General features: G+C 33.6%; 1 protein-coding gene, 1 long non-coding RNA gene, 1 other non-coding gene and 1 pseudogene across 3 annotated transcripts; 2 read left to right on the top strand and 2 right to left on the bottom strand.

Moving 5' to 3' along the window:
• Positions 1 to 240: 240 nt before the first annotated feature.
• Positions 241 to 3,445, top strand: LOC110622079 (PITH domain-containing protein At3g04780). The gene is made up of 8 exons (XM_021766457.2): positions 241 to 400; positions 555 to 641; positions 995 to 1,118; positions 1,279 to 1,327; positions 1,418 to 1,475; positions 1,584 to 1,630; positions 1,774 to 1,851; positions 2,989 to 3,445. Exons 1-8 carry the CDS (start codon positions 362 to 364, stop codon positions 3,035 to 3,037), a joined length of 531 nt encoding a protein of 176 aa, XP_021622149.1. The 5' UTR covers positions 241 to 361; the 3' UTR covers positions 3,038 to 3,445.
• A 566-nt stretch (positions 3,446 to 4,011) lies between these two features.
• On the bottom strand, positions 4,012 to 4,082 carry TRNAG-GCC. Its single transcript has one exon. It is a non-coding gene; the product is annotated as a tRNA-Gly (tRNA).
• Positions 4,083 to 4,671: 589 nt separating this feature from the next.
• On the top strand, positions 4,672 to 5,535 carry LOC122724523. Its single transcript, XR_006351966.1, has 2 exons — positions 4,672 to 5,277; positions 5,410 to 5,535. It is a non-coding gene; the product is annotated as an uncharacterized LOC122724523 (long non-coding RNA).
• Positions 5,536 to 15,081: 9,546 nt separating this feature from the next.
• LOC110622323 lies at positions 15,082 to 18,316 on the bottom strand (annotated as a pseudogene).
• Between the last annotated feature and the right edge of the window lie 2,661 nt (positions 18,317 to 20,977).

Raw genomic sequence — 20,977 nt, 5'->3', positions numbered from 1 at the left:
TTTCTAAATTAAAACAATACAGTTAAAAATGAATGAAATCATAAAATCACGAATTTAAAGGACAAAATTCCTCGTATTCAAGGAGTATATATGGCATATCAAAATCGTAATTTGAAACCATAGCAGGAGTTCGGATCCCAAAGTAGGTCCTGACCCATGAGGTGAGAACCCGCATGTTTGGATTTCAGTGGGATTTGGGGGGGTCATGGATCAAACGGTACCGTTTAGGCTTTACGAATTCAGTCTTGCTCCGAGATTGCCCCGTTGGTCGCAGTATATTATGCTCTCTGTCTGAACAGTGCTCTAGTTTCTTTGCGTTTATTTCCTCTTTCCCTCTCAAAACCTCTGCCTATACAAAACCATGTCTACAGAATCAGCCAGTGCAATTCTCAGAAGCCAAGTAAGTGCCCTTGTTTTCAGTTCTTCTTCGTTATTTCCGACCCTTGTTCGGGTTATTGAGAAAATTTATGGGAATTTTTCGAATCTTGGAGCTGGGTTTTGGAGGGTAAAATTGAGATTTGTTAATTGTGGTTTCAATCTTGTTGGTTAATCAGGTTGATCTAGTAGACTTCATTGATTGGTCTGGAGTTGAATGCCTCAATCAAAACTCCAGCCACTCTCTTCCCAATGCTCTCAAACAGGTAAATTTACCAGCAGAAAGTTTTCCCTTTTGTGCATTTGATAGTCTATGTGGTTTGGATTTTCTTTAATTGCATTATTTTTCCTTCATGCTCATCTAAATGCAATTTTTATTTCCTTTCCATTTGTTTCTCCCTTCTATTTTCGTAGCACGCGACAAACTTTCGGGAGTGTTCAATACGTTTTCCCTCAATTTTCTTGAAGCCCAAATTGACTGACATGAAGCTTACTAAGATTTTCTTTGAGCATAATGCTCACTTCAATCATGCTCAGAGAAAGAATTCCTCAATAGATTGTTTTTTATGATTCATATGGCTATATGTTTTACGTTTATTGTAATTTGTGCACAAGTTAGGGATATAGAGAAGATGCTGGTTTGAATCTAGAGAGCGATGCGGATGAGCAGCTGTTGATCTATATACCTTTCACTCAAGTTGTTAAACTGTACTCTGTTGTTGTCCAGGGACCTGAAGAAGAAGGTATCTGTTAATATAAGCCCTTTATCATTTTCTAACAGCACCACCTTTTGTTAAATTTAATCATTCATATTTTTGCAACAAGTTCCACTTTGCAAAGGTTTTAGTGAAAAGTGGTCTCATCCACATGGCTAGATTTCTAATGAGAAGGGTGTCTCTTCAGGTCCCAAGACTGTAAAACTTTTCTCAAACAAGGAGCATATGGGATTTAGGTATTATTTAGCAACTCTCAACTAATTACAGTTTTGGACGAAAAAAAATGAACTTATAAACTTTTTAATTCCATGATTTGATAATGGCAGTAATGTCAATGACTTCCCTCCTAGTGACACTGCAATTTTATCTTCAGATAATCTCAAGGTTTGTTGTTACCCTGTGCTACTACTATGATGTTCACATCATGTTTCTATAAATTATATTAATGGATTCTTTTGTGTTGTCTTTTATGTTTCATTACCATCTCCGTAGGGACAACCAGTAGTCTTGAAGTATGTTAAGTTTCAGAATGTTCGCAGGTATCAGAAGTTATTATGTTGTTGGTTACTGTGTTGTTGTACTCCATTCTCTTTGTATTACAATATCTTCTAGCAAATAATTTTACTGATAAATTTACAATATCTTCTAGCAAATAATTTTACTTTTAACTTTTTTTTATCAGTTTGACAATATTTATTGAAGATAACCAGTCAGGTTCTGACATCACGAAAGTTCAAAAGGTTGCTCTATTTGGGACAACGTAAGTTTTGAATGATCATTGAAACTTTAGCTGTAGGTTCCCTTCTTATGGTGCTACAACTATCTTCTTCACCTGTATGATATATTTGTCATATATTTACTTGGGTCCTTATATAGTGAATCAGTGTCGTTACTTTATTCTTTGACGATTACTGTGTCTGCTGATTTGACACATTTTGAAGTGGCACTTTTCCAGTGATTATTAGGTTATGAAACCTGTAAATTCTGATGACTAGTTACCCTATCCAAGAGTTAAATTTGAATTCGGGATGTCTTTATCAAATCATGCTGCTTGTGCTTATCAACTGAATGCACACTGGTTCCACTTTTGCATAAATAATAGTATGAGGATTAGATCTTTTCGTCAATTATGTCTCATGTGCTGCCAACACTTAAAATGATAGATGATTGCATTGTTTACGCCTGCTTGAAGCTTTTTGTTCTGTGTACAAACTTCTGTAGATATAGATTATCTTTTGTCAACCAACAGCTATTTGCAGTCTATATGGTTTGTTACTTGGTGAACTATCATCTGATTCTTTCTCAAGTAATACTCCTTCCGTCTCATAATTTTTGTCCATCTTTCCTTTTTTTTATTATCTTAAAATTATTGTCCACTGTCCTTTTATACACTATAATAACATATAATTTGACTATTCTAATTCTATTTAATTTTATTTTATTTCCGAGAAATCTCTCAAAACATCTATTAATATTTAATAAAATTTAATGACTTTAAGATGGGTATAATTAGAAAGTTAATAAAAAAAAATTGTCTTTTCTTAATATGCGTGAAAAAACAAAGTGGAAAAAATTATGGGACGGAGAGAGTAGAAGCAATAGTGACATCCGATCAACTATTATCTAGTGTCTGGAAGGTATACTGTGGATATGGCTGTCAATTACGTGTGCAGTTGTCACTTGTTTTGAATGAAAATAACAATTGAAGCATCCTTTACCACCATATTTTATTTCGCTTTTCATTCTGAATGATCAGCTACGCAAGAACAGTGCATATATTTTTAACATATTCTGTATCTATCTTTCAAAGATGCCATATTTTCTTCCCGTGCTTCCTTTTATAATACCATCCTCTGGGCAGTCCACATCACTTTGATGATTTTTTTTCCTATTGCAGGGTGGAAACTACAGACATGAAGGGCTTGAAGAAGATTGAGGATCATTGACATTGAAGGGGGTGTTAAAGAAAGGGTTGAAGTTTCTAGCAACCACCGTTAAATTTGTTATTTGTGTTTTCCCAAAGTTCCAACCATTTATCATACAATATCAAAAGATTTTGGTGCCTGAAAGTTTTTGGCTGTTGTTTCAATCTCGTGTCCTGGAAATCTGCCAGTTATTATACAATTGAATGATTGCATCTGAGGCATGTCTTACTTGGTTACATGTGCCTTAGAGATGGGTTGTAACTTGGTACATCAAGTGTTTTCTGATACAAAAACTTGATATTAGCCTAGGAGAAATTTTAGCTTAGGTCATGCTTGTGGTTGTGGCCTTACAGCATGAGTTTCTCAACCGTATCAAACTGACGAACTCTTTTCCTAGTTATGAATTTTACAAGCAGCTTCTTTAAAACAGTTATGTTCTTATGCATGCAAGTCTACTATATTTTCTTTTGGTCTAAAGCAAGATGATTATCTAGTGTAAACGAATTATATACCACCCAGATGATGATGCCATCCTTCTCCAAGGCCTGGCAGTTTTACTGCACAAAACGACCAACCAAAATGCCAGAGTTGGCAGACTTGCTTGCTTTGGAGCAACAATTGCCAATCTGCGAAATGTACTCGTCAAAATTTGCCAACTACATCCCCATCATCACTCCCCTCAAGAGCCCTGCAAAGAAATACTCAAATGAGATGATGGATGCAGATAGAGTGTAATATAATATCTCCTTGAGTTTTATATCCTGGGGTGCTAATGATAAGCGCGAGCATTCAGTTAAGCACCACTGAACAAATGCAGCAGAAATCCATTCACATAATCTAACGGGCACTCCACGACCCATATATATCTGGAACTTCGAAATTCACTTTCTCAGTTGTTTTTCTGTTTAAAATGATTAAGATATTATAATGTAGCGGGTAAGTAAAAGATTGAAAAATTGAAATGACATACACGAAGGATAATTTGAAAAACTAAATGCACCAGCCGGGAATCGAACCCGGGTCTGTACCGTGGCAGGGTACTATTCTACCACTAGACCACTGGTGCCTCGATGTTAGTGGATGTAATTTAATCATTTTATTTATTAGTAATTTTCTTATTTGAGATGAAAAAATTCAATTCTATAACTTAAAATATTTTTACTGTAAAAAAATTAAAATATATAATTTAATGAAAAATTATTAAAATTATTTTCCTATAAAATAAATTATATCAAACAGGTTAATATCTTTTGGTTTAGGGCTTTATATAAATAGGCAACCTAACATTTTTTTTCACTTTTAAATATAGCTATATATAATTTTAACTTTTTTTATATTTTTATAAAATTTAGGAGTATTTAATTGCTTCATATTATAATAAAAAGAAAAGATAAACTATGAGTATCTCTATGTAAGTAAGCATAATTACTTCTCTTATATCCCATAAATGAACTTAAAAGACACCATATTTACTTATAAATATGAATCTCATTTTAAGCAACTAATATTAAAAATATATGAGAAATTTAATAAAAATTTACAAATATAAAAAAAATTTAGAAACTCTTCACTGCCTGTCTGCATGTGGTGGCGTGGTCGTCACATTTTTCAATTTCCTTCTTTAGGGACCACAATTTTCCTCCTTTTTCTTTCTTTCTTACATTTTCTCTTCCCCATGCTTCTTCTTCTATATACTCTCTCTCAAAATCCTTGTACAAAAAGTTTTGCTATTTCCACTGCACTTATGTTTCCTAGTCATACATGAAACAAAGTATTATGAGACTGTAAGTAGTAAACTATGGCTTGGACATAGCACAAATAAAAGTCTACTACCTCTACGATTCTTCTCTATTTATACCCTAGCTCATTTTTTAAGAGAACAAATGCAGAAGATGAAGAACAAGTTAACTCTCAAAGTCTTAATTACTCTCCCTCTCTCTCTCTCTTTCTCTCAGCTGTGCTTATGGTTTCTGTATATGTATATATGTTTATATATATATATATATATATATATGTATGGCCCTTGTAAATGATCTTGTGGTCGTGTACCACTAGCAGATGAAGCTGCCAGCATGATCTGAGCTTTCGTTAATTATCCTATACATATGGATATATCCAGAGGAGAGATTAGATCATGTGGCTGCTTCACCTGTTGATGGTAGCATGAAAAACCCTAATCAGGATAAACCCTAATCCCCTGGTTCGATCCATTTCTCACAAACAGCGGGCTTTCTCATGGAAAACCACAATTAATAGATGAGGTATGTCATATATGAATCAATTCAAATCTATTTGTTTGTTTTTTTTTTTTTTCTGTCTTTTTGTTTTATTTCTCTCATAATCTGCTCTTATTTTTTTCAATGTTTTTTCTGTTGTTGTGTTCTTATGTGAAGGTTTGTGGAGAATCTTATTAGCAGGCATATGATGTTGTTAAGGTCTGGAGTGACAGAATTTCTGTTGGTTCTTTTGAGATCTATCCTTGCTGCCTTGAAGACGGTGCTTTTAATATTTTTTTTTTTCTTTCATGTGCTTTTAAATTCATTTAATATTTCCAATTGATGATCATGAATTTTCTTAGTTTTCAATTTTTAATCAGAAAATGCTATTAAGAATATATAAAAATTTTAATTAATTGTTGTAGTTCCTCATCTTTCTCTTCATCTCTACCACCCAAATTAAAGATGAAAATTCCGATTAGAATTGGTGACGAATTAGTTGTCAAATTGAGATTGATTTCCTAATAAGAAAATAGGGATGGAATAGTAAGCTTTTTCTCACTTTGTGGTCGCATTTGTAATCATGAAAGTGAAAATTATGACCAAATGACGTTTCTTTTAGTTTTCATGTTCATAACAGTTGATGAAAATTAAACCATACACAATGAGATCACATTTTCTCAGAGAAAATCCCATTTGCCCTATTGCATGAAAAAAGTTCACAGAACCCATATATTTTCTCATTGTAGATCCAAAATCAAACACTGTTTAATTAAGGTGATTTTAAAGCTATAGGAATTTAGCCAGTAGAAATAAATCTTCATGAATTACAAAGCTAGCTAGTTTGCCAAAACCAGAAACTTTATCAATATTTTCAGAAGTTGTTAGTGTGGACCATTTGATTTCCACATTACTATTCATTGAATGCAAAACCAGCATGGAGGGGACCATCTCTTTCCAATTCAACACCTTCATTAACCCTAATCTAATTGTGATCACTTAATCACAAGAGGAGTTCTTGTGAGACCACCTTTCATGGGTTCCTGCAATTCTAAGGCACAACAGCTGGTCCTGGCCTATCACCTTTCTCATAAAGCATTAGCCTGTAAATATTAAATATAATATATATATATATATATATATATATATGTATATATATATATATATATATATATATATAGAATGTGGTACCTCCTTGTGAAATAGACATAACGAAGCATATGAACATGCATTATTATCTGATATGGGTTTTTATAATTCTGAACATTATCATATTTTCCCAAGTTAAAATAGATGACGATGATTTTTATGGTCAGAATAAATCAAAACAAAAATGTATGCAACTCTATTTCTAGTATTTGTCTCATTTAGTGTAATATTCCATAAATAATTAATTTCTTTATTTTTTTTTGGTTGTTTTTGGAACTCATCCAATATGCAATTATTGATAACCTAAGCTTGTAGCATTTGTCTGCTTGTATAAATTTCTCACCAGTTACAGTCAACCTTTTACACCATGAATTTCATACAGCCACCTAATATGCAAGACTTAACTCCTCCAAGGAATATTTTAGTCTTTGATCTTCTTGCATTTTTCATCAAATAAGAGGATGTTTGTCTTAATTTATAAACCCTTAACATTTGTAAACTAACTTTTATAAATTAAGCCAAATATTTTATAAGACTCACAAGTCACACTGTGATTTATAATATCAATTTCTTTCTTAGAAAACAAAATAATCTATGGATAACACATGTAAGAACCACATGATCTCCCTCTCTCTATTTATATAAAGTAGTTGGTTTTACATATGTCATGAATTAGGTTGTTATAAAGGTTTGATTTCGGTTTGTCTGGAAGCTTGAGTTAGCTAGAGTCCATGAAACGTTCACAAGATTCCTGAAGGCGGCCACCTAAAGGAAACGTCAGCTATTTGAGATGAAATATTGGTTTGGGCATGATCTTTCAATTTGAACAGACATGGTTGGTGGAGTTTGTTACATGCACATATTAATATTTAATGGGGCTTTTAATTCAAACCATGAACTGTCAAGAGAATGAAGTAACCCTAGACTGCGTTTCATGACTTTGCGTTTTGCTTGTCTAAGTTTTACATCAATCTCCTGTCCTCGTTTGATAGATATTAGGGCTGCCAAAGAACTTCTTCATGCTCTCCGCTCATGAATTCAAACATTTACAAATTTAACCTTATTGTATAATATAAAGCCCTCCTCATCTTTAACCATTATGTCTAAATTAAAAAAAAAAAATCATAAGAAAATCAAAGCATATAATTATGTGAATCTGTGGGTATAGGCTGGTTTCAAATTGAAATCGAGAAATTTGAGAGTTTTTCTCTATTTTAATATTAATAAAATTTAGTAATTATTATTTCAAAGAAAAATAATTAATTTTCCTTTAAATTCAAGTTTTAAATGGAGGCAAAAGTGGTCAATTCCAATATAATTTACAGTTTATTTTGATAAATTAAGTATGACTTTTTTAATTTGGTTTTGATTCTAAATTAGACTAATTATGGTTCTGGACCAGAAAAATGGGCAGGCTATGAAAAATTGAAATGGAAAAGTGAGTTTGAAAATTTATCAGTGCAATGTGTGGTCAATTTCTTGTCCCAAATTGATTAGTTAATTGAATTTTGGAAAGCAGCCTGACCTGATCTCACCCTGAAGCAATTCCGTATTTTTCACTGCATTGTAGAGTAGTTATTGTCAATAATCCATATCTGAAGAAAATGGATCAATTGGGCCCGAAATTAACTCATTTTTTACGTAGCCCACAAAGCCCAACTGGAATGTGGACCATACTCTGCAGTCGACGTGCCTATCTCGTGCCTATCAATATGAAATGTAAATTTTATATTTCAGGAAAACATTACTCGTGTGAATTATTAAAAAAATACATTAACTATCTCGTGAGATTATTAAAAATACAATGTACACTGACTATTTTTATTTTAAATATGATTAAATTGCTTGAACTATCTATGCATGGATATAATTCTTATCATAACAATAATAATAATATCTTGAAAAATTACTGATGGATTAGGTTAGGCAATTCATTTATGGAAAAATAATTATTTAATTTTTTAAATTAAGTAAAATTTATTAATTAGTTTATTAATTTAAAAAATTCATTAAAATATTCTATATTAAAAATTTATTAATCAGTCTTTTATTAATTTTAAATATTAAATGTTCCTATTATTTAGTCTTAATATTATAAATAAAATTTATTATTTATTCCCTTAATTTTATAAAAATTAAATTAACTAATTCTTTAATATTTAAAATTAACGGAGGGTTAATTAGTAAATTTTTTAATATTTTAAATATATTTTTAAAAATTAAGTGATTAGTTTCATATTACAAATTAAATAGTAATTATCTCTTCATTTATATTTAGATTAAAATTAAAATTTTAATTTTCAATGTGTTTTAATTTAGTCTAAGATTATTTTTTTTACCAATGAACACAAAATAATGATTTTGTAATTTATGGTCAATTAATTTTAAACCCTATTCACTTAAAATGCATCAAATTCATTTTGTTATCATAAGAAAATTTCATTCTATTATAAAAAAAATTAAGGTCTAAAAATTTTTGTGACTATTAACTGGACCAATTTCTTTTTTTAAAAAAAATCAAACTTCTTTAAGCTAAATCAGCTTTTAAAAAAGACTCTAATACATGCAAGTGGATTATATTTCCACATATGAAAACCCGAAAAGCTCTGGCTAATGCATGAGCAACTGGATTAACAGTTTTTTTTATATACATAATTTTAACATCATTAAGAGTTTGTAATAATAAAACACAATAAAAAATAATAGCTCTCAGAACTGAATTTAAACAGTCTAACTCTAAAAATATTTAACTACAACACTCTAGACCCTTCTTTTTCTTTAATTCAATTAAGAGTTTCATGGATAGGAATGGCTTCTAATGTGGTTGCCAAATACTACTCCATATTATACTTGGACTCCCTCCCAAATTCGAGTTAAAGAAAGTTTCCCCCTTCGAAAGTGACAGATGTGTTTTGCTACTGCTCAGTACCTTTTTTAAGCCAAAAGATCTTGGCTCGCTGTCTCCAGAACTCCTCCTCCTCATCCTGCTTGTAAAGTTTCTGAAGTTGGCTTTCAACGCATTTAATTCATTAACCTGGTCAACTTCACACTAACCCTTCACTTTCTCGATGCACTGCTTTTGAGTTTAAATTTGTTCTCGAAGCTTTCCTAGAATGTGCTTTCCTCAGTTGTCTAAATCTCCTCCACACTGCTCCAATCTATCTTGGATCAATAAACCTCCAGATCTGCCCCAACTTTCTTTCACAATCCTACCGCATTCCTCTTTCCTACTCCATAAATTTTCATATCTAAACCTTCTCCTTCTATAGACTTTAACGAAGTGTTTAAGTTCAAGAAAGATAGGTAAGTGATTAGAGGAGGAGATAGGGATATATACCATGCGAGATTGGTTGAATCTCTCTAATCAAGACTCCAACGCAACTGCTCTATCAAGATGCTCCTCAACCCAGTTGTGTAAGCCACGCCATTTCTCCCATGTAAATCGGTGACCAAGAAAACCAAAATCTTGCAATAGACAGTCATCAAGAGCATTCTTAAACTTATTACACAGATACAAAAGATGGGGCAAACGACCTATTTTTTCATATGGACCCAGTAACTCATTAAAGTCCCCTACTACTACCCAAAGCAAGTTAGATTCATGGGCTAATTGTCTCATGAGAGCATAAGAAAGGTGCCTAGAGCCTCTACTAGCATACCCATAGAAACCCATCATCCTATAAGGATCTTCTTGGCCCACTCAGACCTTAACATCAATATGATGGTCCAAAGTACTTCACACTTCAACTACGACAAAGTACTTCGGCACTTCAACTACGACATTCCCCTTCCAAAATAATGCTAAACCCCACTATGATCCACTCTACCCATCGAAATAATATGATCGTAACCAATATGGGTTTTTATTTCATCACACTTTGCAAATCACAAATCATTTCAATTAAAAAAAAATAAATATTGGCTTTTTGTCCCAGATTAAATCCGTACGAGGAGGCAAAACCTTCTTCTAACCCACATGATAAGCTATTACTTGGAACAATTAAAAGTAATTATAAGTACTTTTCCAAAAATTATAAATTTATTTTATATATTAAATTAGCTCAATTTTTTTTTTGAAGAAATTCAGCTTTAATCCATGATTTATATGATATTAGACGAAAAGTCCCAAACCCATGTAATGCTTATCCAGTTGATGGGGAGATGAAGAAACCACAGGTTCTGTCATTGTCACAGTGCTAATCGAAACCCTAGACTGTTACACAGTACAGATTGCAATTAGGGCTTTATCAGCAGCTCATCTGGGTCCCTCCTCCACAATATTGAGAGGCTCCAATGTCTTCAATTCACGGAGGTGGGGCATTCAATTTCTCAGCTTCACATAGAAAGGTAAACGTACTCGCCTTCTATGTCTGATGTGCTATTTTAACTTTTCTTTTGTTGAATTGCTTGTGGAACTCTGGCTTGGTCTTAGCAAGCACTCCAATTTTGACAACAAGCGATTGAAATACTGTAGCTTTAGATTCTCTTTTGTACTTGATGTCTGGGTTTTATCCAAGTTCTCATTTTTTGTAGTTGTTAATTAGTTCCAATGCAAGAGGACTACTAGAACTAATTTTTAATGATTATACTTTGTCTCTCAGTTTTGTGTTGAAAAAGACCTGTCGCCCATGGTTATTTAAGCAATGTCTCGTTTAACAGATTTGTTAATTTTAAATTGGTTTATGTTTTCTTGAGTTGGATAATTTTATCGGGATTGATTCAGTGATCTTTAAAATTAATGAGTTTCTCCTAGAAGACACTGAAGAAAATTTTAATGTAACATTTTGAATGCCAAGGAATAAGAATGGACCATTTTGAACATCGAGGAATAAAGATTAACATAGGGTAACTAACTAGATATTCCCCAAAGATTTCTCATACTAGATACACTTGGTAATTGCTGTTTCAAAATTAGCAATTTTAGTGTTGTGCTACTAGTAGTGAAAAATTTAAGATTTAGGGGAATTCCTGTGGTTTCTAATATAATAATCCAGAGACTGAAATGCAACTAAATTTAAAATCTTAAGGTTTAATTAAGATAATAGAGACTAAAGTCTATTGAGCCATTAACTTTAGGGAAAAATGAAAGTTTTTATTCCACCAAAGCTTTGGAGAATTTCAGAATTTGCCAATTAATCATATAGATAGACAAATGTGTTTTAAGTGCTTTTCTTTATGCGGACAACAAGGACAAAAAAGAAAAGTTTAGAAAAAACTTGTCTAGCTTCAATTAACAAATTAGCCTGGAGAGTATTAATATCAAACAGAATGAAGCAATAGGAAATTCTAAAGACCAGAAATGTTGTCAAGGTGTCTTATTTTCCTAACAAGGCTATAACTCTTCTTCTTTTTCTTCTCTCTCTCTCTCTCTCTCTCTTTTTCTTTTTGTTTTCTGGTTATCACCTGAAGCATGTGTTATCACAAAAATATTATCATGGTGTTCAATTTCTTCTCTTTTTTCCATTTCGTTTTGGTTATATTTTCTTTCTTCATACATTTTGGCTAGCAGTTTCTGTTATCCTTGCATGTTTTAGAAGTTGGTTTGCGTCCAGTGTAAGGGTGTGTAAACTTCATTTCTCATGGATGATTGTAGCTGAGAGAGTTTCAGTGATAAATCAGTTGACTCAATCTACTCTCCTATTTCATTAGTTAAGACTTTTCCAGTTAGTGTAATAATGTGAGAGGTGTTCTTTTGTCCTGCTTTTAAAGAATTTAAGCTCTGTGTCTCTTTTCTTTGTATTTCTCTGATTGTTAATCTGGAAGTTTCTAGTACTTAAAAAATTCTTCTAAGATGCAATAACTAAGAAATCAATTTTTTTTTTGTTTCGCAACTACAACATCAATGATGAGATAAATTTTGGACGTGGATTATCGTGGTTAAAGGAGTTAGTTGATCTATATTAATTCCCATTTTTGTTCCCATTAGAAATGGATAAAGGTGTACATCACAGAAATTAGAAGACATTCTAGAAGATTATGATTTTTGTTATGCATTCTGTTATCCTCTCTCCCTTTCGCTCTTCTTCTTCTTCTTCTTCTTCCTTGCCTCATTCTAGTTCTCTGTGCATATTCTCTGTCTTGATTCATTTCTCATTTTTCTACCTAACTGGTATCTTACAGTATGCTTTCTGCCTTATGGGTATCCCTAAACTTCTCCTGGGGGAAAAGGAAGGATTGAGTAGAATACAGATGAAACTTAAAAACTTACTGAACCGAGCAATTCCTCTTTGGTTGTTAGTTACTTGATTCAACTCTACTTTATTTAATGGGTATTTTGATTATTCCAGTTAGGTTCAGCTTTTTAGATTTTAAAAGATAACAATAATTGAAATGAATCAACTGATATAATATATGTAGCCTGACAAAAGACCCAATTGCTCGACTCGTCAACCCCTCCTTTCCTCCAGTTTGCACCTCTTGCTTCAATTATTCTTTTCCTCGTTTGCATTTTCTTATTCTTCTTCTGTTGCTTGCACTTTCACTTTGACTTATCAATCTTGATCTTCTTGTTACTAAGAGAGTTCTTTTGAGGGAAAGGTTTGAGAACTTTAATGGGGTGCAAAATTCAAGCCAGAAGATAGACTACGTGTTCAAGGTTGTCTATGTTGTGGATTCCATGCATGACTGAGAAATTGCAAATACTTATTTGATTTGCCAAGGATATTGCTGGCCGACGGACATTCTGCTGGAACTTGGAAATAAATTGAGCAATGGTTTTTGTGGGTTGTTCGCAATTGAGGATTTTGTTTCATTTTACATTTTGAATTCATTGCTAGATAATTGAAACTGAGGTTTGAGAGAAAAGCGGAAAATGTTGTTTTTGCTCCTAATTGAGTTGATTCCTCTCAAAATCGAATTATCAAATTGAGGTGGACCTATCCGAATTAATTCTTTTTGATCTGGCTTGGTTCACTATGAAAATTGTTTTTCCAATTTTGTAATTGGAAGGTTTTAGTCTATTTGATTTGATCAGTTTGGTTCAATTTTAGACCAAATCTATTGATTGCACCCCTAGGCAAAATTAGGAATGGGAATGAGGTGGGGTGCATAGCCATTCCTTGCCTCCAGCCCGATAATGGTAAAAAGTGTACAATTCATGTCTACGTATTTATTTTCATCTATATTTGCTCGTTGAGCTCTAGCATACTTTGAAGCAGCTTCAAAAACTTCTAGGTCCATGCTTACTCTTTGGTGTCTCTATTAGCAATTTTATGGAAATCAACTGATGTTGTTTAGATATATCTACCATAAGATGGCCGAATATATAATTTGCGCATTGATCTTTTCACGAAAAATCACTTTACCCCCCTCCCCCCCCAACCCCCAACTTTACTTTCATTGCCTCTAATCCCTAAACTTTGTTAAAGTATATAACTATCTAGTACTCAAGATTGACAAACTTGTCTGTGTGAGAATTACGCATTCTAAGATGGAAATTAATATTGATTTTACTGGAGAACATGGACAACTTATCCTTAATTAGATAATTAAAAAATTAAAAAGGAATAAAAGAATAAATTTCTCATTTTTCTGTTTATTTCTTGAGGAACAAACACCAATAAGCTTCAAAGAAAATATTACAGATCCAACGATCCATTAGCCCAAAAAACCATCCAAAAATATGACAATTGATTTCGTTAAACATTACACAATCCATAAATCCTTTATAAGATGACAAAACACAGACTTAAATGCTAGAAAACCAAATCAAGGAAAACCCATCAAGAAAAATAGAATCCGATCAGCTTTGAGTAAAGGAGGACAATGTGATGAAATGCACGACTGCTAAAGTGAAGCTTTTTAATGGAATATTATAAAAGAAGAAAAAAGGAAACTAAGAGAATTAGATTGAGAGGAAGCATAACAAAGAGATGGTTAGAAGAAGAGTTTTGATGATCTTTATTTTTTAAGGTTTCTGATTCTATGGATTTGAGTTTTATTTTAAACATAAATTATTAATTTGATTTTGTTATTTAAATATTATGAAGTTATTTGTTTGCCATGTCATCTTAACTTTTTACATGTTTACTTGTGTTACAAAGCATGAATCTACATGCTTGCTGACTAGGATTTTTAGGGGTTCAATTATTCCACATCTTAAAAGTTCAGGGATCAAAGTGGATAAAAGAAAAGTAAAGGGGCTAAGTTACTTTTCGTGAAAATATCAAGGACTATATTATACATTCAGTCACATAATATTTCTCCGTGGTGAAATTGAAACTACTTTTTTGAAGTGATTTCAAAAAGAAATAAAGTAAGCTATTATAACTTATGAGTCTCAGCATTAGTTCTCACGGCCACGTTAACTTGTCAATTTGTGATTATGGCATTGGCCATCAGAAGAAAGGAAAAGAATAGGGAAATTATTAAGAACAAAGAATGTTTGACACATCCTGCATGAGTGGTTGGTGTAAATTTTCATGCCATCGATACATTCCTTTTGGATATTCCCACAGTTTAATTTGTTAGAAAGACAGGGAAAAGAGAAGGAAAAGATAAGAAACCCCTTAGTGACTTTATCTTGCAGCCTTGGTAATGGAGTTTTTTTTTTTTCCCCTCTGGTCATCTATCGTTGTCTGCACTACACAGAAATTAAGCAAAATATGATGAAAAGCAAAAAAAAAAGGGGGAGCAAAGCAACCACAGAATAGAGAAATGTTGATATGTTTCTTTTTCATAACCTAAAGATGTAAGGGACTGGTAAATAGATTCAATAGTTAGACATTTAAATCCAGATATTCTCAGGATAACTGCTAAGAGCTATGATAGCAAACACTAAAACACTTATATTTTGACAAAAAAGTTATTTGTACGCCTTTATGCTAGAACTGATCAGTGCCTTATGTTTTCAGGTTCTGAAAGCTCTTTGCTTCGAAGCTTCTTTTCCAGGAACCGGAATGTATTTCACAGCACAACCAATTGGCCAAGATACAGCTGCAATGCCAATGCAGGCTCCCCATTGTCCCCAAGTCAGCCTCTCAGTACTAGCAAACCTCTTCAGAAGCTCCACCATCATCACTTGAAGAACTACAGTAATTCCAATGATTGCTAGGAACAACTTGTTCTTATGTATGCCATTGAATATGTTCCTCTTCTCTAGCTTCCTTGCGTTGAATTCATTAAATACTTGGCAGAGGACAAAAGTGTTGAAGATAAGGGTATCCTTGACTTTTTCATCCACCCCAAAGATGGACTCCCCTTTACAATGTAGAATAATTAAGATGACTACCTGATATAAGGCCTGAGCGATAAGGTTCCTCCACATGATTTTGGTTATAAGTGGCTCAGATCTACCAGCAGGTGGCTTTGTCATGAGGTCATCAGTGGGCTGCTCAGTGGCCAATGCCAGCGCCCCCATGGTGTCCATAATGAGGTTCACCCACAGTAGCTGAACTGCAGTTAGGGGGACTTTACCAGAAGAGATGGCTGCAACAAAGTTGATGACAAGGGCAGCAACATTAACAGTGAGCTGAAATTGGATGAACTTTTGAATGTTGTTGTAGACACACCTCCCCCACCTTAAAACTGTCACCACAGAGGTGAAATTATCATCTAAGATGATTATGTCTGAGCTTTCTTTTGCTACCTCTGTCCCTTGAATTCCCATGGAAAGCCCAATATCTGCTTCCTTAAGAGCAGGGGCATCATTTGTGCCATCACCGGTGACTGCTACCACATGACCTTTCTCTTTCAAGCACTGTACCATCAGAAGCTTGTCAAATGGGGATGATCTTGCCATTACTCTGATGTCTTCTATCCTTGCCATTCTCTCTTCAGGTGAGTAATTTCTGAATTCAGCACCTTCTACCACTGCTTTGTTGTCCATGTCCTCTTCTGGATTAAGAATTCGACATTCAATAGCTATAGCTCTTGCTGTGTGCTGATTGTCACCAGTGATCATTTTAACACTCACTTTTGCTTTCTTACATGATTCTACAGCTCTTCTAACCCCTGGTCTACACGGGTCCTTCAATCCCACAATCCCCAACAAGGTGAATCCAGTTTCTTCAAGCTTCTCAAAGACTTGCATGTTTTCTTCTATGACTTTTTTGTGAGCAAAGGCAATGCATCTGAGGCTTTTGGCGGCCATACTATGAATTATTGCCCTAAATTGCATCCGTTCTTCTTCATTCATGTCTACAAGTTCCCCGCCTTTGACATAGTAAGTTGAACACATTGCTAAGATCATCTCAGCAGCTCCCTTCCAATGTGTGTGAATAGCTTTCTCATTGCTCTTCCTCATCATTACCCCACTTCTCTTTTTCTCTGAATTGAAGGTTTCGACATACATTATTTCACACTTTTGCTTTGTTTCGTTGATATTCATTCCCAAATCTAGGACAGCCCAAGAGAGTATTGCCTTCTCCGTTGGGCTACCTGATATCTCGGGTATTGATGTAGAATGTGGTTTGTCAACGTTGGCTGTTGTATTTAAAGCAACCCCTTCTTCTAGTAACAAAGAGAAAGCTGGTTCTATTTCCGTTGAAATACTGTCGTGAATTAGCTCTTTACCAAGCCAAAACTCCAAAACTTGCATCTGGTTCATAGTGAGAGTCCCTGTTTTGTCAGTGCAGATAACTGTGGCTGAACCCATTGTTTCACAAGCAGAGAGTTTGCGCACCAGTGCGTTGTCAGCCATCATTTGCTTCATAGAGTAAGCAAGAGTTAGGGTTACAGCCAGGGGTAGCCCTTCTGGAATTGCTACTACTACAATAGTCACTGCCGCTGCAATAATATCTACAACTGAATTCAGCACATCGTTGACCTTGGTATTACCTCCATTATATTCTCGACGCCCGTGATCATCTCTGGTGTTTCCTGTGAAGTAACGAACTGTCAGAACAGCAAGAACCAGTATGGCCACTGCCAATCCAATTTTTCCAATATAAGATGTCAGTTTGTTGAGTCGTGCTTGCAATGGTGTCTGCTCATCCAAATTGCGGCTTATAGAACTCATCATCTCCCCCCAAGCTGTATTCATTCCGACAGACGTGACAAGCATGAAACCAAAGCCATCAGTCACCTTTGTTCCAGAAAGCAAGAATGGATTTCTGGTGCTGTTTACCTCAACGTGGTCGCTTTCACCAGTCATGCTAGATTCATCTACCTTCAAAGAATAACCATCTGTGAACAACCCATCAGCTGGTATTTGATCCCCTATCTTCAGAGACACCACGTCGCCCACCACAACATCAAAAATGGATATATTCTGGTGCCTTCCATCTCTCACCACTTGCACCCTTATGTCACTACTTTCATCAGAAAGTTTAAGAAATTGCCTTGATTGCTTGAAGTTGCTTACAGCCGAGACAACCACGACAAGAAAGATAGCAACAATAATGCTTCCTCCATCATACCAGCCATCTTTTGGGCCATGCTGTTTAATGCCAAAGGCCAACGACAGAATAGCACAGGCCAAAAGAATGATGATGGTCGTATCCTTGAGTGCTTCAAGGACGAAGCTGAGAAAGCTTTTTGCAGGTGGCTTCTTGTACTTGTTTGCACCAAAAACATCTCTTCTGCGTGCAAGATCAGCTTCCTGCCCACTGATACCTTCCTTCACATCACTGTGCAGAATTACAGCAACCTGAACAACTCCTCCTAGTTGGTTCAAAGAGTGCTGGTCCTTCTCTTTGACCATCTGAGAGAGTTTATTCTGATCAATATTAATCAAAGACACGTCGTCCCTACAGGAGTTATCATCATCAACGGGGATGGAAACGTAGGAAACTGAACGCAAGAGCTTGGTTTGCTCGCACAAAACTTTCTTGGACGAGGAAAGAAGCAACCTCGTAAAATAAATGACAGTGAAAGCCATCCTCCATCTGCGTTTTGCTGGGAACAGGTGTTCAGGATTAAGAGTAGGTGTCTGGTAATGTTTTGGAGCTCTCAAATGCATCTTGACGAAGGAAAACAGTATATATTAATTTGTACGGAACAGGATAAGTGTTTATATGTATACAGATTACGAAGGGATTCTTATATATAGAGGAAGTAGGGCAACTTTCACTGTAGCTTCCTCTAGTTTGAGGTACTTACGCGGCACTTTCCTTCGGACTATTACGATTTTATAACTTCACACGAATTCCAGGTTTCTATATTATCCGTTACTGGAAAAGCGGTGCACTATAGAGCAGAAACTCTCATATTTACGTGAAATCCAACGTCCTCAGTATTTTTCTAGATTGCTTCCCTTTCCAATTCTATGTATAATTGTGAGTGCAGGTATATTATACATGCACTTCAACTTTATATTACTATGTTAAAGAATTGTATAGATAGTATGTAAGCTTATGTTATCTTAAGCAGATCAAAGATGAAAAGATAAAAACACTCTTTGATGATACAGAAGAGGATGTTAATGTGGTGCCCCACTTTTCCACAGCAACTGCATGCAATTCTTCCTTTTCGTGTAGAACAATGCAAGGAAGGAAAAGGAGAAAATACGAAGAAGTTGCATGAAAGGTATCTGTAAGTTTCCTAACTAATTCAATAATTTCCAACTTTAATCTTTTACTAAATCCAACACATTAATTGCATAAACCAACTCCTCTCCACCACCTACACTTTCATAAAATTTTAATATCATAATTAGGATTTTTTTTTGTTAATCTGAAATAAACATGATCTATTTAAATTGGTTTTGCGCAATTTTCTGCTTAAACTCGCCTTCATTTTAAATATTTTCCTACATAATTATATATAAAAAATTCTAACGGTTGCTAAGAAACCGTAGAATTAATTCTGATAGAATTATGTTACATTAGAACAGATTTCAATGGAAGGTGGTACACACCATCCAATAGTATTTAAATAAATAATTTAAATTTTAATAAATTTAAATTGAATGTAACTTTTGTATAAATATCATCTTTAATGATAATATTAATTTAGTTAGTAATTTTTATTATGTCTTAATGCCATTAATTTAATATATAATTTTTGAACGATGAGATAGTAAATGGAAATGAGCATTTTCCCAAATAATTAATAAGACGTAAGTACGAAGACCTTGACTCTTGACCAAAAAAATAAAAACTAATCCTTCATCTGGACTTGACTCGACGGAAATTGCGTTTTTTTGCACAGGGTGCTCACGGTCAAGTCGTGTTAATGGAAATTTAAAATGTTATTGCCTGGCAATTCACATTCATCCAGTGCACGTGAATTTCATTAGTCAGTCTTTTCTGTTTTTTATTGTTTTTTTTTTTTTAAATCCACCTTTCTATTTATGGCGAGTAGGGGTGTAAACGAACCGAGTCGGGCCGAATTTTAAAGAGCTCAAGCTTGGTTTGTTAAAATTTGTTCGAGTTCGAGCCGAATTCGAGCTTTACTCATATCGAACTCGAGCCGAGTATTAAGAAGTTCAAACTTGGCTCGTTTAGCAAACGAGCTTAGACGAGTTGAGCTTTTATCGAGCTGAGTCGAGTTTTTATCGAACTGAGTCGAGCTTTTATTGAGCTGAATCTTGAATAGTTCACGAGTAATTTAATTTATTTACATATATAATGAGTTTTAGTTTAAAACTAATAAGTTTAAAACTAAAATAATTTTAATTAAATAAGTATATCTACAAATTAGCATGTAAACTTATAAAGATGAGTTTTTAAATCTTAATGATCCAAATATATGCAAGTTTAAAAGTGTAACTAAATTATATAGAGCTGAATTTTAAAAAATTTAGATTTGACTCATTAAAGTATATGCAGGGTTTGAGTTTATTTCTCTTATGATAGTAATTTCAGTTTGCTTAACAAGACTGTTCACGAGCCTATTCGCGAACCTGCTCATGAACTCAGAAACGAGCCGAGCTCACGAGCCTTAACGAGCCGAATATTATGGAGTTCAAGTTTGGCTCGTTTACCAAATGAGCCTAAATATTAAGCTCAAGCTTGGCTCGTTTAGAAATCGAGTGGAGCTCGGTCGAGCTTTTATCGAATCGAATCTCGAATAGCTCACGAACGGTTTGGTTCATTTACAGCCCTAATGGCGAGCAGTGTTTGATTTTAAATTAAAAAAATTGATAAATTGAATTTTAATTCAGTTTAATTTTTTATTTATTTTGATTTAGTTCAATTTTTAATTTTAAAAATTTTAATTATCTTATTTCGATTTGATTTTAATTAAAAAATATAAAAAAATAACCGAACTGATTAATAATAATAATATATTATTTTCAATAAATTATATTATATTAAAATTAAAATATTTTTATTAAATTTTAAAATATTAAAATTAAAAAATAAAAAGTAAAAAATTATTAAAAATTCAAATCGATCGAATTGAATCAATTTATATCGGTTTAATTTAATTTGATTTCTGATCAAAATTAATTTCGTTTGATTTTTATAAATACTAAAATTTCAATTTTTAATTTTTTCGATTTGATTTTAAATCGAACCAACCAATTGATCACCTGTTTCCATCTTTCTTCTTTCACAAATTAATTAAATTCAGTGAATTCTATAACAGGTTCCAGTAATGTGATTACTAACGAGTAGATTCTTATATTTAAAAAAACTTAGCAGACTCTAGAATTTTAATTTTATTAAATATTTCCGTCTCTCCATTTGTATAATTGTTAATACTTGAAAAT

This window comes from Manihot esculenta, chromosome 9, assembly GCF_001659605.2.
Source record: "Manihot esculenta cultivar AM560-2 chromosome 9, M.esculenta_v8, whole genome shotgun sequence".
NCBI classification, from domain to species: domain Eukaryota; kingdom Viridiplantae; phylum Streptophyta; class Magnoliopsida; order Malpighiales; family Euphorbiaceae; genus Manihot; species Manihot esculenta.
The sequence above is the reverse complement of the archived record's forward strand: the minus strand, read 5'-3'. Positions and strand labels throughout refer to the sequence as shown.

Coding starts and splice junctions, on each gene's coding strand:
- LOC110622079 (XM_021766457.2), top strand. CDS start 362: ATGTCTACAGAATCAGCCAGTGCAATTCTCAGAAGCCAA. Junction 1,119..1,278: donor CCAGGGACCTGAAGAAGAAG/GTATCTGTTAAT, acceptor GTGTCTCTTCAG/GTCCCAAGACTGTAAAACTT. Junction 1,328..1,417: donor AAGGAGCATATGGGATTTAG/GTATTATTTAGC, acceptor TGATAATGGCAG/TAATGTCAATGACTTCCCTC.